This window comes from Taudactylus pleione, unplaced genomic scaffold (assembly GCF_031769625.1).
Source record: "Taudactylus pleione unplaced genomic scaffold, aTauple2 ptg000535l, whole genome shotgun sequence".
NCBI lineage: Eukaryota > Metazoa > Chordata > Amphibia > Anura > Myobatrachidae > Taudactylus > Taudactylus pleione.
In genome coordinates this window covers 1,472,789-1,492,194 of record NW_028284937.1, presented here as the reverse complement: position 1 = coordinate 1,492,194, position 19,406 = coordinate 1,472,789, and the positions used below count along the sequence as shown (strand labels likewise).

Sequence of the window (19,406 nt, the reverse complement as noted above, 5' to 3'; positions counted from 1 at the left end):
ATATAGTTATGTGAATTTGTTTCTATTAGGCCTATTTACTAAAGTAATTTGCAGAATAGCCCCCCAAAAAAACTTTTTCCGGGAGATGTCTGTAAATTTATAGAATCCCCTGAATGTATCTGCATTCTGGAGACTGGCCCCGGTAACTAACGCTATCTCAAGGTGGCTTTAGCTGCTTTAGCCTATGGACTACAGATCGTAAAAAGTACTGGGAGAGGGATCAGTAGCATCCCTCCTCGGCACTCTCTACTCAGACCACTCATGTACAGTAGCACTGAAGGGGAAGTGAAGGATTCACATTAGGGTTGTGTATAGATCCCCTTCAGTTAATGTGCCTGGTACACATGCAAAGGTATACAGCTCTCCCACATTGTATCAGAGACATAAGATAACATTATCTATTATAAAGATAGGGGGCCAAATGTAATAGGGTGAGAGTTTAGAAAATGTGAGAGTTTAGCAGTAAAACTCTCACACTAATACATTGATCGAGTTGTATTGTCAAAACAGGAAACACCTGGATGAGAGTTTAAATCTTGAGAGTTTTTTGAGTCTGAAAAAGATGCATGTTTGTCTGTTCTGTGACTTTATTACATTGGCTGAGCTTAAAAATGTGACAGTTTCCTCTCACATTTTCTAAACTCTCACCCTACACCCAGCACATTTGGCCCGGGGACTGCACTGAGGAATGTAATGTATGTTTGTTTGAAGAGTGACCTCAGATACAGCCCTGAGGGTAATAGGAGTATATACAGCTATGCATTAGTCACAGAAAATATAGTGACCTTTATAGTGCAATTAGCATGAGGCTCAAGAGTCCTCCTGATGGAGGCGAAAGCCATCTGACATGGAGTGGAGAGCCCTCCTGATACCTCAGATGGAGGGGAAAACTACCTGATGCTGGGTGGGGAGCCCTCCTGATACCCCTGATAGAGGGGAAAACTACCTGATGTGGGGGCTTTGAAGACTGAAGTCTGAGTCAAGATACTGTAAAGGGGCCTATCCATTTAATGGCATGAAAGTCTGAACGTCCAGCGTTCAGACTTTCATGTCGCTGAGGTGCGGGCACTGCACTGAAAGACGTTCACTGACCGTCTTCAGTGCAGGAGCCCGACCTCCCTATCTATTAACATGCCGAACCTGACGACCGTCGTCAGGTTGACGGGCATGTTCGATAGATAGTCGGGGTCGGCGAAGACCCAGCGTGCACTGCATCGATGGTCCTTGCCGGCTATCTGCTTGCAGACTTTCTGCACGTTCCAACCAAAACCTCCCAGTTTTGGTCGCATCGTGCAGAAAGTCGGCAAATGGATAGGCCCCTTAAGACTGCCGCTGTGGTGGGACTACAAATCACAAAATGCACAGTCTACTACCGACTGCTTCACATGCCAGGGAGTTGCGCCACCAAAGCTCTGCCTCCCATGCCCTCCTACCCACAGCTCCGTCCGGCGCATCCCTGTTAATATCCAGCCCCTGTAAGATCTGCAGCCGAGCTGGTCCGCACGACTCATCCATGGGGCAGGGGTGCCGTTGGAGAAGTAATAAACTTCTCCACCGCAACCCACTTTGTGAATTGCACCAAGTAGAGAAAAGCCCTGTTTAACGCAAAACAGGACTTTTCTCTGCACCATGAATAGGCCCCTTTATCTCCATAATGATATATGAATATAACTTAACAGCTAATTTATGACGAACCAGTGTATGGAAAATGTACCTCACATAGCTGCATCCCCCTACCACACACCTGTTGGAGGAGACTTACCACTATATAACCACTTGACGAGTATTTTTACGGTTCAATTTATGGTACCACACTTTTATTGTTTTTTTGTTGACTTTTATTTTAACTAGTATATTAAAATTTACATTTTGGAATTATTCATTCTACAAGCAAAAGAGTGCACCAAAAAGTGAGTTTTCTTCATTTGGACTGATATTGTGGTCCATCCCTGCTCTTTAGTGTTCTGTACTTCTCTTCATGGTGCACCTCCAACCTTCTATGTAAATCACCAAAAGACTAATCTGTAAAATTAATACTTTATTGGTTGGTTTCTAGATAATTCATACATTTATTTTCTATTCCTGTCCACATTTCCTACGTTTTCCCCCTTTCTCATTGTCTGGGGCCATTGTCGGACTGGGACATGAAGAGCCCACCAGGGGAATACAGTGGTAGGGGCTTATTCTTAAAGAGTGTGGTCATCCATCAGAGGGGGTGTGGCCAGCCACTACAGATGCTTGGCTAACCAATGGCAAATCTTGGTGTAGTTTCTATTGAAGGGAACCAAGCCCCCATGCTAATCAGTGTTCCTGGTAACTGACTGTCTAAATGAGTAACAATCTATGGGCCTGATTCAGACCCACTCGCAAGCGGCTGTCCGCTCGCAAGTGGGTCGATGTTGTGCACTGCGCATGCGCACGACGGCGGGAGCTCCGTCGTGCGCATGCGCCAGACGCGACGAGCGAAGGACTTTCCTTCGCTCGTTGTGTCTGATCAAAGGGGGCGTGCTGTCGATGTTGATTGACAGCACGCCCCCTTTGGTGGGCGTGCCAAGGGAACGCCTACCGTCAGAAGCCGGCCCACTGACATCACTAGTGATGTCAGTGGGAGTGATTTTGGCTCTGATAGAGCCAAAATCACTCCGGGCCTTGCGGTTGAAAAACTCAACCGCAGGCTCCGGCTCGCAGTGACGATGGTCGCGATGGTCAAGACCATCGCGGCCATCAAACTGCACGCTCGTATAGGCTGTGGGTGGTGACCCACAGCTATACGAGCGTCCAGGAGGATGCTCCATAATTATGGAGGGCGGCCCTCATTCAGAGCATGCGCTCTGCTCAGAGCGTACGGCTCTGAATGAGGGCCTATAATTTGAGGTCTGGAACCTGACACATAGAGGAGAAGGGTGGGCCCACAGGCAGTGGGGCCACCGGGGGTTTCCCCTGTACCCCTGTGGGCCAGTCCAACCCTGTCTGGGGCCCAGCGATATGGTCCTTACTCCCACTAACCCACCCTGCTCTTATGACCATGTGCTGCTTTTAGAGAGTGGTCCTAAGGTTTTAGGGCTCAATCCAATTAGGTGCAATGTTCTCGCCACTGTAAATAAGTGCAGCTATATGCCACACTTACGGTACCGCCCGATATATGTATTTTTGTTTACAGACCATAGGGCTGTTTACAAAATTCTTCAAATCTGGGGCTAGATAGGGCCGCAAGGGGGGTGAGTTCCGATGACGTTGCTGGCGTTTACATGCTGTTACAAGGGAAACTTGCCCCACTCATGTGTGGGGGTTAGTTAATTGGATTGAGCCCTTAGTATGTTGAACTTCTATGTGAAAAGCAGAAAAACTAGTTGAAGTTTGCTTTTACAAGGATGGTACCAAAGCCAGTGAAAAGTGCATGTTTCTTGAAATGTACCTTCCAGATAGTTGAGAGCAATTAACATACTAACTTGCCGCGAGCGCCAGAGCAATTCATCACTGCTCCGGCACGGAGACAGCTGAATTGAAAATCATCTCTCTCCGCGAGCAGCTTCACTGCTCCTTTGAGAGCAGTGAATCCTATCACTCCTCTCATTCAGAGCAGTGAGACAAGTGCACATGGTCACGCATGCGCACAAGAGCCCCGACGTCCGGCAGAAGGAGCGGGACGGGAGCAGAGGGGATCTGCAACCCAAGACTCCTTCCCCATACTAGTGTATGGGGACAGCTGGACATTCCACCAGAGGAAGGTAAGCAGGAGATATCTGTGATACTAGCGTATGAGGACAGCGGGCCATTCCGCCAGAGGAAGGTAAGCAGGGGATATCTGTGATACTAGTGTATGGGGTCAGCGGGCCATTCCGCCAGAGGAAGGTAAGCAGGAGATATCTGTGATACTAGTGTATGGGGACAGCGGGCCATTCTGCCAGAGTTAGGTAAGCAGGAGATATTGTGATACTAGTCTATGGGGACAGCGGGCCTTTCCGCCAGAGGAAGGTAAGCAGGAGATATCTGTGATACTAGTGTATGGGGACAGCGGGCCATTCCGCCAGAGGAAGGTAAGCAGGAGATTTCTGTGATACTAGTGTATGGGGACAGCGGGCCATTCCGCCAGAGGAAGGTAAGCAGGAGATATCTGTGATACTAGTGTATGGGGATAGCGGGCCATTCCGCTAGAGGAAGGTAAGCAGGAGATATCTGTGATACTAGTGTATGAGGACAGCGGGCCATTCTGCCAGACGAAGGTAAGTAGGAGATATCTGTGATACTAGCGTATGGGGACAGCGGGACACTCTGCCAGAGGAAGGTGAGCAAGAGATATCTGTGATACTAGTGTATGGAGACAGTGGGACATTCCGCCAGAGGAAGGTGAGCAGGAGATATCTGTGATACTAGTGTATGGGGACAGCGGGACATTCCGCCAGAGGAAGGTAAGCAGGAGATATCTGTGATACTAGTGTATGGGGACAGCGTGCCAATCCGCCAGAGGAAGGTAAGCAGGAGATATCTGTGATACTAGTGTATGGGGACAGCGGGCCATTCTGCCAGGGGAAGGTAAGCAGGAGATATCTGTGATACTAGTGTATGGGGACAGCGGGACATTCCGCCAGAGGAAGGTAAGCAGGAGATATCTGTGATACTAGTGTATGGGGACAGCGGGCCATTCTGCCAGAGGAAGGTAAGCAGGAAATATCTGTGATACTAGTGTATGGGGACAGCGTGCCATTCTGCCAGAGGAAGGTAAGCAGAAGATATCTGTGATACTAGTGTATGGGGACAGCGTGCCATTCTGCCAGAGGAAGGTAAGCAGGAGATATCTGTGATACTAGTGTATGCGGACAGCGTGCCATTCTGCCAGAGGAAGGTAAGCAGGAGATATCTGTGATACTAGTGTATGGGGACAGCAGGCCATTCTGCCAGGGGAAGGTAAGCAGGAGATATCTGTGATACTAGTGTATGGGGACAGCGGGCCATTCCGCCAGAGGAAGGTAAGCAGGAGATATCTGTGATACTAGTGTATGGGGACAGCGGGCCATTCCGCCAGAGGAAGGTAAGTAGAAGATATCTGTGATACTAGTGTATGGGATAGCGGGCCATTCTGCCAGACAAAGGTAAGTAGGAGATATCTGTGATACTAGCGTATGGGGACAGCGGGCCATTCTGCCAGAGGAAGGTGAGCAGGAGATATCTGTGATACTAGTGTATGGAGACAGTGGGACATTCCGCCAGAGGAAGGTAAGCAGGAGATATCTGTGATACTAGTGTATGGGGACAGCGGGCCATTCCGCCAGAGGAAGGTAAGCAGGAGATATCTGTGATACTAGTGTATGGGGACAGCAGGCCATTCCACCAGAGGAAGGTAAGCAGGAGATATCTGTGATACTAGTGTATGGGGACAGGGTGCCATTCTGCCAGAGGAAGGTAAGCAGGAGATATCTGTGATACTAGTGTATGGGGACAGCGTGCCATTCTGCCAGGGGAAGGTAAGCAGGAGATATCTGTTATACTAGTGTATGGGGACAGTGGGCCATTCTGCCAGAGGAAGGTAAGCAGGAGATATCTGTGATACTAGTGTATGGGGACAGCGGGCCATTCCACCAGAGGAAGGTAAGCAGGAGATATCTGTTATACTAGTGTATGGGGACAGTGGGCCATTCTGCCAGAGGAAGGTAAGCAGGAGATATCTGTGATACTAGTGTATGGGGACAGCGGGCCATTCCACCAGAGGAAGGTAAGCAGGAGATATCTGTGATACTAGTGTATGGGGACAGTGGGCCATTCTGCCAGAGGAAGGTAAGCAGGAGATATCTGTGATACTAGTGTATGGGGACAGCGGGCCTGTGATATCTCATGTTTTACCTTCTTGATGAATGTGAAAAGTAGTGAATTGTTTAGGAAATACTGGCCACTGACTGCTAAAATGAAATACTGTCGTATCCAAAGTGGATTATTTATTAAAACCTTGTACTTGTTACTGTTGCTGTGCTCAGCCAACTTATTTTGTAACAATGACTTGTAATTCTCCTTCAGCCCTGGGAGATCCTGCTGCAGAACTGGATGCTGCTTGCAGTCACACATCCTGGGTACATGGCTTTCCTAACTTATGATGAAGTCAAGGAGCTCCTGCATGGCCTCATCCACAAGCCTGGCAGGTAATGCATGCTTCAATGTTTTGCCTCTATTTAAATGGCCTCGGGGCAGTGTTGGCATTATTATTTTCAATAAAAAATTAGTAATTGTTTTTGGCAGGTGTTGGAAAAATGCTGCAAAGTAAGAATGCCATCAAAAATAGAAGTGTTAATAGTTTATTTTTATCAATTAACAAAATGCAAAGTGAATGAACAGAAGAGAAATCTATATCAAATCAATATTTGGTGTGACCACCCATTACTTTCACAACAGCATCAATTCTTCTAGGTACACTTGCACACCGTTTTTGAAGGAACTCGGCAGGGAGGTTGTTCCGCACCTGCCTAAAGTTTTTGCGCAGTATTGTATACTACTCCAGAATTACAGCACCGGCAATCTTGTTTTATCTTTTTATCAAATGGTTATTTTGCATTTATTACTCCCATCACAAAACAGACAATCATTTAAGTTAAGGCCCCTATCCACTAGACGATTTAAATGAGCAATTGAACGATAACGATATCGTTCATAAATCGTTTGCAAAAATGTCTAAAACGACCAGCGATGCGCATGCCCGCCAGTCGTTTAGACATCTATCATCGTGCAAACATGCTGGTCATCCTGACAGTAACATCAGCTTGAGCATGTTTGCAGATAATGGATGAGCCTGCACTGAACGACTGCTCGTTCAGTGCAGGCTCATCACAGACTGACAAACGACTGCACGATTACAAAGCAATGATATTGGAACGTATCTATTTTGATAGGCATGATGCTCTTTCTGATAATGGAGAAGGTGTGCGGAGATTCTATACTAAGTGGGAGCCGTACCTTCTCACTCTCCCATTACAATTGCAGACTGGTATAAACAAAGTATTTGAAAATACGACCTGGTATCTTCTCCAACATGTTGTACGACATAGTGCTATATCCCTTCATATTTCCATTTGATCCTTTCAATATCCAGACATATCTGAATGGTTTAATAGTATGGGCAATACTAATGTCGCTTTTTATTTTTTTCATTTTTAACCCGGTTATTATTTTTCTTTCGCTCCTCAGACTGACCTCCCTCTTCCTTTGTTCCTATTTTCAATTTATTTGGTAATAATATTGTATTGTATTATGTAGGGAACAAGTAAAAAAAAAAAATAACATCAAATTTCACCTTATTTTGATAGTATATATGAGGTTATATCTGTTTCGAATACATTCATATTTATTTTGTAACTAATAACCTTGTGAATTCTTCAGATGTTTCAATAAAATGTTTTAAAAAAAAAAACAATGTCGTAATCGTGCGGTCGTTTTCATGTCTGCTAGTGGATAGGCCCCTTTAGTGATTAAAGACATTTATTATATATATATATATATATATATATATATATATAGTATACACATATAGAGCTTGATGCAGGCTGGGGCCAATAGCTCTGTGGTGCCAGAGTCTAAACAGCCCTTATGGTGGCAACACTTTCGCATCTAGGCCATCTGGCGACATATGAATTATACTAGTTTAGTTTTGGTACTGCTTGGAAAACTCAAAAGGATGTGAGGGAAGACATGAGCACATGCTGTTTAGAAGGCAAAGGGTGGTCACACCAAATATTGATTTGTTTTAGATTTCTCTTCTGTTCATTCACTTTGCATTTTGTTAATTGATAAAGATAAACTATTAACACTTCTATATTTGAGAGCAATCTTACTTTGCAGCATTTTTTCCACACGTGCCTAAAACATTTACACGGTACTGTAGGTGAGGCCTATGTGGCTCCTCCACAAAGCTGGGCCTGACAAATTGTTATGAGGGCGGAAGGAAAGCTCATTGTGAACTCATTGTGAACTTCATATTGTCAAGGAGAACAGATGTCGTATATGAAATAATAAGTATAACGCACTTTTTATTGCAAATTATATGGATATTAGAAGTTACTGAAGAGTTCTATGTCTATTCAAAAGAATGAGAAATCCAAAGGTGACTTCTAATATTTGTAATATTTTACAGGATGTGGTGCATTATTTATTATAAGACACTAGGGGCCCCATTTATCAACAAATCTTATAACCAGCGGCATATTTCATTTAGTATGGCAGTAATCGCAGTAATGAATATGCCGTTTGAATGTAACATTAGTTACTCCTCTGTCAAGGTTCATCGACGTCCTTCTCCTCGGTGGCATCCTGCGCTCTGTTGCTGGCAGCCTATAGCACAGCGGGCAGTCTGCGCATTACACTTTCACCATGTGGGGGCTAGTCGCTGAAGTCAGAAAGGCTGTATGGGTAGTCATTGCCAGCAATGAGGACTATATCGTTCTTGCCATCTATAGATGGCGTAAGTCAAGGTGGTGTGGCCAATACTGGGCCCAGCCGTGTCCCTGGCAAGCTGGGGAAGGGGTGCTAGGTGTGCCCAGTAAGGGAGGGGGAGTGCTAAGTGTGCCCAGTAATGGAAGGGGGACCCTTCAAAATTTTCCTATGGGGCTCACAAAGTTGTAGCTTCACCCCTGGTGTAAGCGATAGTCAGGGCAGTTTCTAGCCAATCTGGCTCCCAGTGCGAGCATTCAAAATGCGCCCCCCCTGTTATAATATTTTCACTAAAACTGTCAAAAGCTTTTAGTTGCTGCGTGTGCGTGTGTCTGTGTGTGTATATATATATATATATATATATATATATAGATATATACACAGTATATATATATATATATATATATATATATATATACTAGGGGTGAGCGGGTTCGGATTTCTGAAATCCGAACCCCCCCGAGCCCCCCCGATCCGAGTCCGATGCGAATCAGGCTCGACTTTTCCCGCCTGACTCGGATCTGAAATCGAGGCAAAACGTCATCATCCCGCCTTCCGAGTCTCGCGGGTTTTGGATCCTATATAAGGTACCCACGTCGGCGCCATTTTCTCACTCGGCTGTGGACAGTGAAGAGGGGGGGTGGGAGTTAGGGCTGTGTAGTGTAGTGTAGTGTAGTGCTGCTGTTGTCCACTACTTCAAAGTCCATAGGGGCTGGCTGTGTTGTGCTGTGCTGCTGTTGTTAATAGGGGCTGTGTCCACTACTTCAAAGTCCATAGGGGCTGGCTGGACTGTGTTGTGCAGTCAGTTCTCCATAGGGGCTGTGTCCACTCCAAAGTCCTGTGCAGTGTCCCAGTCCTAAAGGGGTGCTGTAGTGTTGTCCAGGGGGTGCTCTGTCCATCAGGGGTGCTCCCCCCAAGTGCTAAAAAAATAATATATTTTCTGTGTTTGTGAATTGTGTGCGCAGTAGCCGCACGTGCATCAACAAAGTAGTGCCAAGCGTGCGCCTGTGTCATAAGTAAAGGGCCGGCTGGCTTGACCGTTAAGGGTGCTGTAACCCCCGAAAGTACACTCCAGTCCAAACCAAAAAAAAAATTATTTTCTGTGTTTGTGAATTGTGTGCGCAGTAGCCGCACGTGCATCAACAAAGTAGTGCCAAGCGTGCGCCTGTGTCATAAGTAAAGGGCCGGCTGGCTTGACCGTTAAGGGTGCTGTAACCCCCTAAAGTACACTCCAGTCCAAACCAAAAAAAAAATTATTTTCTGTGTTTGTGAATTGTGTGCGCAGTAGCCGCATGTGCATCAACAAAGTAGTGCCAAGCGTGCGCCTGTGTCATAAGTAAAGGGCCGGCTGGCTTGACCGTTAAAGGGTGCTGTAACCCCCAAAGTACACTCCAGTCCAAACCAAAAAAAAAATTATTTTCTGTGTTTGTGAATTGTGTGCGCAGTAGCCGCACGTGCATCAACAAAGTAGTGCCAAGCGTGCGCCTGTGTCATAAGTAAAGGGCCGGCTGGCTTGACCGTTAAGGGTGCTGTAACCCCCGAAAGTACACTCCAGTCCAAACCAAAAAAAAAATTATTTTCTGTGTTTGTTAATTGTGTGCGCAGTAGCCGCACGTGCATCATCAAAGTAGTGCCAAGCGTGCACCTGTGTCATAAGTAAAGGGCCGGCTGGCTTGACCGTTAAGGGTGCTGTAACCCCCGAAAGAACACTCCAGTCCAAACCAAAAAAAAAATTATTTTCTGTGTTTGTGAATTGTGTGCGCAGTAGCCGCACGTGCATCAACAAAGTAGTGCCAAGCGTGCGCCTGTGTCATAAATAAAGGGCCGGCTGGCTTGACCGTTAAAGGGTGCTGTAACCCCCAAAGTACACTCCAGTCCAAACCAAAAAAAAAAATATTTTCTGTGTTTGTGAATTGTGTGCGCAGTAGCCGCATGTGCATCAACAAAGTAGTGCCAAGCGTGCGCCTGTGTCATAAGTAAAGGGCCGGCTGGCTTGACCGTTAAAGGGTGCTGTAACCCCCGAAAGTACAGTCCAGTCCAAACCAAAAAAAAAATTATTTTCTGTGTTTGTGAATTGTGTGCGCAGTAGCCGCACGTGCATCAACAAAGTAGTGCCAAGTGTGCGCCTGTGTCATAAGTAAAGGGCCGGCTGGCTTGACCGTTAAGGGGTGCTGTAACCCCCGAAAGTACAGTCCAGTCCAAACCAAAAAAAAAATTATTTTCTGTGTTTGTGAATTGTGTGCGCAGTAGCCGCACGTGCATCAACAAAGTAGTGCCAAGCGTGCGCCTGTGTCATAAGTAAAAGGCCGGCTGGCTTGACCGTTAAAGGGTGCTGTAACCCCCAAAGTACACTCCAAACCAAAAAAATATATATTTTCTGTGTTTGTGACTTGTGTGCACTGTGGCTGCACGTGCATCAACAAAGGAGCAGCGCCAAGCGTGCGCCTGTGTCCCATAAGTAAAGAGCCGGCTGGCTCATTTCTTAAAGGGTGGTGTAACCCACAAAGTGCACTACTCTCCAGCAAAAATAAAAAAATATTTTCTGTGTTTGTGTGCGCTTTAGCCGCACGTATATATATCAATATAACATAAATGGAGGACCAAACTTTCTCCGATAAAAATAAAATAGGGAAAGATCAAGAACCACTTCCTCCTAGTGCTGTTGCTGCTGCTGGGAGTTGTTCATCATCCCAGAGAGGAAGTAGGAACATCACTACTTTTACTAAACAATTGACCCTCCAACAGTCCCTAGCGATGAGGATGAAGTACGACAGCAGTCATCCTGAAGCAAAACGTATAACTGAGGCCTTGACTGCTATGTTGGTGTTAGACGTGTGTCCGGTATCCGACATTAGTGCAGTGGGATTTAGACAATTGATGGAGGTAGTGTGTCCTCGGTTCCAAATCCCGTCTAGATTCCACCTGCATCCTCAAAGCAGCAGCGACAAGCGTGCGTCTGTCTGTTAAAGGGTGGTGACACCCTCAAAGTGTGCTACACAAACAATTAAAATATTGTTCTTTTTTTTTCTGTCTTTGTGAATTGTGTGGGCTGTAGCCGCACCTGCATCCTTAAAGCAGCAGCGACAAGCGTGCGTCTGTCTGTTAAAGGGTGGTGACACCCTCACAGTGTGCTACACAAACAATTAAAATATTGTTCTTTTTTTTTCGGTCTTTGTGAAATGTGTGGGCTGTAGCCGCACCTGCATCCTTAAAGCAGCAGCGACAAGCGTGCGTCTGTCTGTTAAAGGGTGGTGACACCCTCAAAGTGTGCTACACAAACAATAAAAATATTCTTCTTCTTTTTTCTGTCTTTGTGAATTGTGTGGGCTGTAGCCGCACTTGCATCCTCAAAGCAGCAGCGACAAGCGTGCGTCTGTCTGTTAAAGGGTGGTGTAACCCTCAAAGTGTGCTCCACAAACAATAAAAATATTCTTTTTTTTTTTCTGTCTTTGTGAATTGTGTGGGCTGTAGCCGCACTTGAATCCTCAAAGCAGCAGCGACAAGCGTGCGTCTGTCTGTTAAAGGATTACATCGGTGACAGCATCCAAGTAGGCATGTCAGACAGTCCGTACCTGTACTGGCAGGAAAAAGAAGCAATTTGGAGGTCCCTGTACAAACTGGCTCTATTTTACCTGAGTTGCTACACAAACAATTAAAATATTGTTCTTTTTTTTTCGGAGTGTGTACTCCGAAAGAGTGTTTAGTGCAGCCGGGAACCTTGTCAGCGAAAGGCGTAGGAGGTTGCTTCCACAAAATGTGGAGAAGATGATGTTCATAAAATGAATTATCAACTCTTCCAGGGAGACCAGCCTCCAGAACGTACAGAGGAACCTGTGGTTCCAGCAGGGACGAATTAATACTCTGTGAGGATGAGGATGTACACACTGAAGAGGGTGAGGAATCGGTGGATGAGGAGGATGAGGATGACATCTTGCCTCCGTAGAGCCAGTTTGTGCAGGGACAGATAAATTGCCAGCTTGTTTTGTGGGGGCCCAAACGAACCAATCATTTCAGCCACAGTTGTGTGGCAGACCCTGGCGCTGAAATGATTGGTTTGTTAAAGTGTGCATGTCCTGTTTATACAACATAAGGGTGGGTGGGAGGGCCCAAGGACAATTCCATCTTGCACCTCTTTTTTTTCTTTGCATTATGTACAGTTTGGGGCCTAGTTTTTCAATGCCATCCTGTCTGCCACTGCAGTTTCACGCCTAGATGGGTCACGTGTTTGTGCCGCCCACTCGTGTCGCTTAGCATAGTCATCCAGCTACCTCGGTGCAACCTTTTGGACATAAAAACACTATTGTGAGGTGTGAGGTATTCAGAATAGACTGGAAATGAGTGGAAATTAAGGTTATTGAGGTTAATAATAGCATAGGAGCAGAAAAACCTAGAAATTCTGTGATTTTAGCTGTTTTTATGCTTTTTTTCAAAAAAATCCAGATCCAAAACACAAAACCCAGAACCCAAAACACGGAAGGGTGGTTTTGGCAAAACCAATCCAGATCCAAAACACGAAGAAAGATCCAGATCCAAAACCAAAACACAAAACACGAAAAGTGGCCGGTGCACACCCCTAATATATACACACATACACAGTGGTTGAAGTGGATATTTTGATGTAGGGGTATAGAGAACTAATATGTGTGCGTGCAGAAGGTGCACTCCCCAAAAAATGGTCGTGGTCACAAGACATAAGGGGCATGTGTCATGAGGGGTTTGGCCACGCAAAAAAGAAGTTCCCACAGCTATTCAATTGTTTCTCCTGTGCCCAACACTTAGTTGGGAAATGCCGGTTAGCGCACCTTGAGCCAGATGTTTAAGTGTGCATTTTCCAACTGAAGTGCTGCGATGTTGTCAGCGCCGTGCTAAACTGAAAAACAGCATCGCGTCCAGCACTTTAATTGGATTTTTGCTCGCATGATCAGGAGGGTGCAAGCATAAATCCTTTAGTTGTACTAAAAGCACAGGACGAGCACACCTCTACCTGGCAGGCGGCGGAGGTACAATTCCGGAATCTGCATCATGTACTGGACATTGCAGAGACCTACTGGCGGGGGACAGGCACCAAGTGCCCTGCACGGGCAGGCGGGCACCCGACACACGCAAGAGGCCGGGTGGTGGTTCAGAGGTTTTGTGCCATTATCTTATTCTGCTCATCCCCTTCCTTTAGCCGACTTCCATATACCCCAACACATTAACTAATTCCTCCCACCTTTTCCATTATCCGAGTCATCCGAGTCCTCTCTTTCCCCTCCACCACCTGTCTCTATTTATCTCCCTTCAAAACCTGACAGATTAAACAGCCTCCATTATCTGGTTCCTAACACCATGATTTCCTCACTCCCCACTCACTCCACTGATTCCTCCCATCCCCGTCCCTCACCTGACACTTCCACCCCGTCCCTCACCTGACACTTCCAGCCCCCTCCCTCACCAGACACTAACAGCCCCCTCCCTCACCAGACACTAACAGCCCCCTCCCTCACCAGACACTACCAGCCCCTTCCCTCACCAGACACTAACAGCCCCCTCCCTCACCAGACACTACCAGCCCCCTCCCTCACCAGACACTAACAGCCCCCTCCCTCACCAGACGCTTCCAGCCCCCTCCCTCACCAGACACTACCATCCCCCTCCCTCACCAGACACTACCATCCCCCTCCCTCACTAGACACTACCATCCCCCTCCCTCACCTGACACTTCCTTCTGTAAGGAGACAGCGTGGGTGAGGCTACGGCGGCACTTCCTCCTCCTCCGGTTGTAGGTAACCAAGTTAAAACACCTTCCTCCGCTCCTCACTGACACGCGAGCGCGCATAGTCCGACGTCGTCGTCACCGCGCGCTCGTGCACCAGACACCAGAGGGTTGATTCGATTGGTGCTACACAGGGAAGGCGGAGCTACATACTGTGAAGGTTCTCCGCTCCCTGTCAGTCTGAGCAGCATTACCGCTGCCCTGATTCCCGGCCAATACAGCTGCAAAATGGCGGCCGAGGCAGTTTCGCCTAAGCAGAAGAGGTCAGGGCGGAGCGCCCCGTGCGATTGCACGGGTCGCCCGCCCCTAGAAACGGCCCTGGCGATAGTGGAGTCTTAGTTTAGTGGTGTTTGTTAAATACTGAAAGGAGGACCTAACTACTTTAGCTATAAGGGTCCTAGGTTTTCTAATGAACACTAAAAGAAGAACTCAGCAATTATTAGCGATGACATCAGAACGTACTGGTTACTCATATATTATTTACAGAAATCTATTTATCCTAAAATAGACAAATGTATACTGCGCTCAGATCTATTTATCCTGGTGATTCGGTTTACAGTACGTCAAACTAGAACGTTCTGGTATGGTATGTAGTCGTAGAAGGTGATGATAGTATCTGAAATGTCGTTATATATAGCACTATAATATTATAATATGCTCGTCCTGGTGGATTATGGGAGGAAATTGATAGTGAATATACTAATGCGTGAATATACTAATGCAGGTATTGACCCCACTAATAACAAGAGGGGGAATATACAACTTCAGTCACAAATCTGAAAGAAAAAAAATGCTTTACTGATATACAAATAAATGGCAGAATAGCACTAAATAAATAAATGAATAAATAAATGATAATTCTATTTTGATTTACCTACTTTATAATAAAGTCAGTTATTATTCTTTATACTGCAGCTCGCCAAAACCCAATTAATTCTCAGTGCGCAGGCATCCCCCCTCCTTTCTGCTGAAAACTGAACACACCCAAACTTTGGGATTTCGAGTCGAACCGAGTCCCAGTCGGGTCTTCTTGTAATTTCGGAACTCAAATCTAAAAACCGGATCTCACGTGATTTGGATTGCATTTAAGTCCCTCCCTCATGATTTCAGGTGCTGTGAGGTGGTCAAATGTGACTGGAAATTAATGATGTTAATAATACTATAGGAACAAAAACAGGTCTACGTTACATGCTTTCAGCTGTTTTTATCAATTATTAAAGAAATCCAAAACCAAAACTGAACCAAAACACGACAATGATGTAGAACCAAAACACACTACATTTATTTTTATACATTTTTTTTTTCATTTTGCTGGCTGTCAGGATTTACGCTTTTCTCGAAAAAGTATAAAATCTTCATCAACCAGTACTTCATCCTAATTTATCTCTCTCCAAGCTTTGATAAATCTCCCCCTTATACTGTACATTTCCTGTTATATTACTTTATCGTTATACTGTACATTTCCTCATTATCTCCCAAATGCTGATGTGACTCCCGAATTATGGGGAGTCCCTCAGACTCTCGGGGGAGAGCAGGTCACCCTTCCGCATCTTACCCACTTCCCAGGGAAAATTGTGGGCTGAGTAGACATGATGCAATTTTCAGAGAAACGCATCATTATAGCTCTGCCCCCTCTCTGTGGTAACACGGTACGCCATTTTGTACAGCACGGACATTTCCATTCTAAAACATCTTGCCCCGCCCTGTCTACCACAGTGACCACCTACATGTCATCTCCAGGAACTCTCCCCAAAGGGGACAGAAAAACAGTAGGTATGTCTTCACATGTAAATTTTCTGGCATGCTAAACACAATCTCCTTTCAGTAAATCAGTTGCTGAGATGCTGATTCTTAGGTTGATGGACTTTAAACTGTGATGATTACTTTTATTATTTTCTTTACTTCAATGACCCTGCTTCCAGTTTTGTGGCAGTGACCTTTGTGTAAAAATGCTACAATGCATCCTTATGTGTAGGAGAACGTGTAGGCAAATATGGCAAATGTTAGTTTTTACCTATCCCTCGACACGTCACAAGTCTCTGCAAGCATTTTTTTTATTTTTGAAAAAAGAAAAAATTGTGAAAAACACAAATGTTAGGCGCTGTCTAGGGCTAATCCCTGTGTGTGGTGTGTACACAATACTCGAAAATTCAAAAAGTAATTTAGTATTAAACCAACATAATGGCCCTCATTCAGAGCCGTACGCTCTGAGCAGAGCGCACGCTCTGAATGAGGGCCGGGCTCCATTTTCATGGAGCGTCCTCCTGGACGCTCGTATAGCTGTGGGTCACCACCCACAGGCTATACGAGCGTGCATTGTGATGGTCGCGATGGTCGAGACCATCGCGACCATCGAATTTGCGAGCCGGAGCCTGCGGTTGAGGTTTTCAACCGCAAGCTCCGGAGTGATTTTGGCTCTATCAGAGCCAAAATCACTCCCACTGACATCACTAGTGATGTCAGTGGGCCAGCTTCTGACGGGAGGCGTTCCCTTAGGAACGCCCCCGTCAGGGAGGCACGCCCCCGGCACGCCCACCAAAGGGGGCGTGCTGTCAATTGACATTGACAGCACGCCCCCTTTGATCGGACACAACGAGCGAAGGACTTTCCTTCGCTCGTCGCGTCTGGCGCATGCGCACGACGGAGCTCCCTCCGTCGTGCGCATGCTCAGTCCATAACATCGACCCACTTGCGAGCGGACAGCCGCTCGCGAGTGGGTCTGAATCAGGCCCAATATACTATACTGCTGCCATATACCCTGGGTAGTCTCCCAGGAAATATATCACCATCATTTCAAATGTAAAATCAATCAAAAACGATCAACATCGATGTTCTGTTTTTGGGACTAAATCACACATTTTTAAGTTGAAGTAAATGTGTGATTTAGCAGAGAATACAACATCGATATTGAGCGAGTTCGATCGATTTTTATCTATTTCAAATTGATTAAAATCAACCTTTAGTAAATATACCCCTAAAGATTTTTGTCAGCAGACCATTGATCTTAATATAAAGTTTTTTTAATTTAAGACTTTCGGGCCTATATATCAAATGAAGAAAAGCCGTACTGCAAAAACAGGTTGCTGCAACACACACACTTCCATGCACCTGTTGAAATATTTGCACCGCAATCCTTCTTCTGTTATCACTATCTCAGGATGGTGACAGCAGAAAAAAATTACTAAAAATATGTTTTATTAATTAAACAAAGCATTTTGTTTATATGGAAATTAAGATATGTTTTTTGTTTTAATATTTTTTTTCTATTTTTAAACAATTTAAGACCAGAATTTCCTAATTATCAGAAATAGAATTCTAGGAAAATGCAGAGACCAGGAATACAGAATGCCAGACATGCGCTCCACAATACCGCCAGGTGGATTAGGTACATCTGGTTGATCAAGAAATAAGGGGTCAATCCAATTAGCTGCGAAGGGTTCGAGTTGCCGTAAATGCCAGCAACGCATCTCACAATCCTCACTGATCTCTCCAAGCCTGAATTCTTGAGCGAATTCAGGCTGCCGTAAAGCACAGCTGCTGCACCACTAATTTGCGCTGTGACAGGACTCACAGCTAATTGGATTGACCCCTATCTCCTCTCTGAGGTGGATTCAGAGTCCCACCAGCTGCCACTCTTGCAGATTTGGAGATTTCAGGTGGATTTTAACTGAACCCTTATTTATGCATTTTATGTCTTTGTCTTAAGTTGGGTACACACTTGTCAATGTGTGTACCCAGCAATGCGAAGCCTGACCACACAATATATTGGGCAGTCAGTGCACACTGCACGATGCGGTGACCGACTGCCCGATATGTCAGGCTCCAGCTCCATCCACTACGCCGGCGTCGGCATCTGGGTCGTTCCATTAGCCCTACATCCAGGCCGATGAAACGATCCCAGTGGACGACCGGCGGAGGCGTGCATGGCCATGCATAGTGGGTGAACACTGGCCGATGAGGGCGATATGTCGACCCGACCCGCAGGATCGGGTGACATATCTAGTGTGTACCCAGCTTGACTGCAGTTAAGAGGCAAATAGTTGTATAATGTGTTCTTTCTGTGCATATTCTGTGGTCATAGGAATACTATATCCAATTACTGAGATTTGGCCGGTTATTATCTCCTGATGATACAGTTGTGCTGATTTATTACATCTTCTTGTGGTTTCCCACAGTTATATCTTCCGATTAAGCTGCACTCACCTCGGACAGTGGGCAATCGGCTATGTGACAACTGGAGGTAGCATCCTGCAGACCATCCCACATAACAAGTCTTTATATGAAGCCCTGACGGAAGGAGAACGAGAGGGCCTGTAAGTGAAATGCGTGGGTTGCTCAGGGGCTGTGAGTTAGCCCCTCAGAGTTTGCCCCTAAAACACTCAATGTAAAAACTGCGCGCATATCCACCATATACAGTACCCTCAACATAGCTTTTTCTGAACACTTCAATGGGGTGCAAAGAAAAAGTTACAAAGTTGCTGGCCGCAATTTGCCATGCCATGTGCATTGCTACTAGCACCCACGCAAAATAAGCCCCAGTGTGTGCAGCCATTTTGTGACTGCTGCTCAGCTCATCAATTCCCCCAGGAACCAGCATGCCTCAGTGATGTCACTGATTGCCAGGATATTAGACTGCAATCTTATAAATAATGATGATCCCAAAATAGCTGCATCCACTGTGTTAATGCAACTTTCCTAAGCACCACGGTGTTATTATTTTACCAAAGTCAGAGAAGTTTTGTCTTCAGTGTCCGATATACAGTAAATGCAGTTTTGCGCTTAACTTTAAATGGTTTCTTTTTTTTCTATATGTGTGCTGTACAATACAGCTGTAATTGAGCAAACACAGAGAAAATAAGCTATTTCTGTACAGCCGCTCCAATGGGCTCTGTTTCCACAGCTGCTGTTGGAAATGGGGCTAGTCAACCCCCAATTAGGTGAACAAAGTGCTGTTTATTGCACTTTGTAACTGAGCAAACGTTCACTCTACTACAGTCAATGGGTTATATCTGCAATAGTCACACTTACAGTATGTAAGGCTGGGCATGTATGTTTAACGCATTTGTTCTGTCACTATAGGTATCTCTATCCGAATGGTTTGAACATTAAACATGATTTATCAGCACTCTCCCACCCAACATCTAACACAGTGATTCACGTCACAAAGGTATGCAAAGTGTAACCACAGTCATTACATGTGGGGATTAGGAGATGGAATTATGAAAAGTAGATGCAAGAGGTA

At 45.6% G+C, this 19,406-nt stretch overlaps 1 protein-coding gene across 4 annotated transcripts in view; it reads left to right on the top strand.

Moving 5' to 3' along the window:
• CBLC (Cbl proto-oncogene C) overlaps positions 1-19,406 on the top strand; it is a 72,238-nt gene that overhangs the window by 42,399 nt on the left and 10,433 nt on the right. For all 4 annotated transcript variants that reach the window (XM_088450911.1, XM_088450910.1, XM_088450909.1 and 1 more), the window contains exons 4-6: positions 6,010-6,131; positions 18,340-18,477; positions 19,244-19,331. In XM_088450911.1, the coding sequence (XP_088307037.1) occupies positions 6,010-6,131; positions 18,340-18,477; positions 19,244-19,331 (348 nt within the window). The remainder of the gene's footprint in view (positions 1-6,009; positions 6,132-18,339; positions 18,478-19,243; positions 19,332-19,406) is intronic.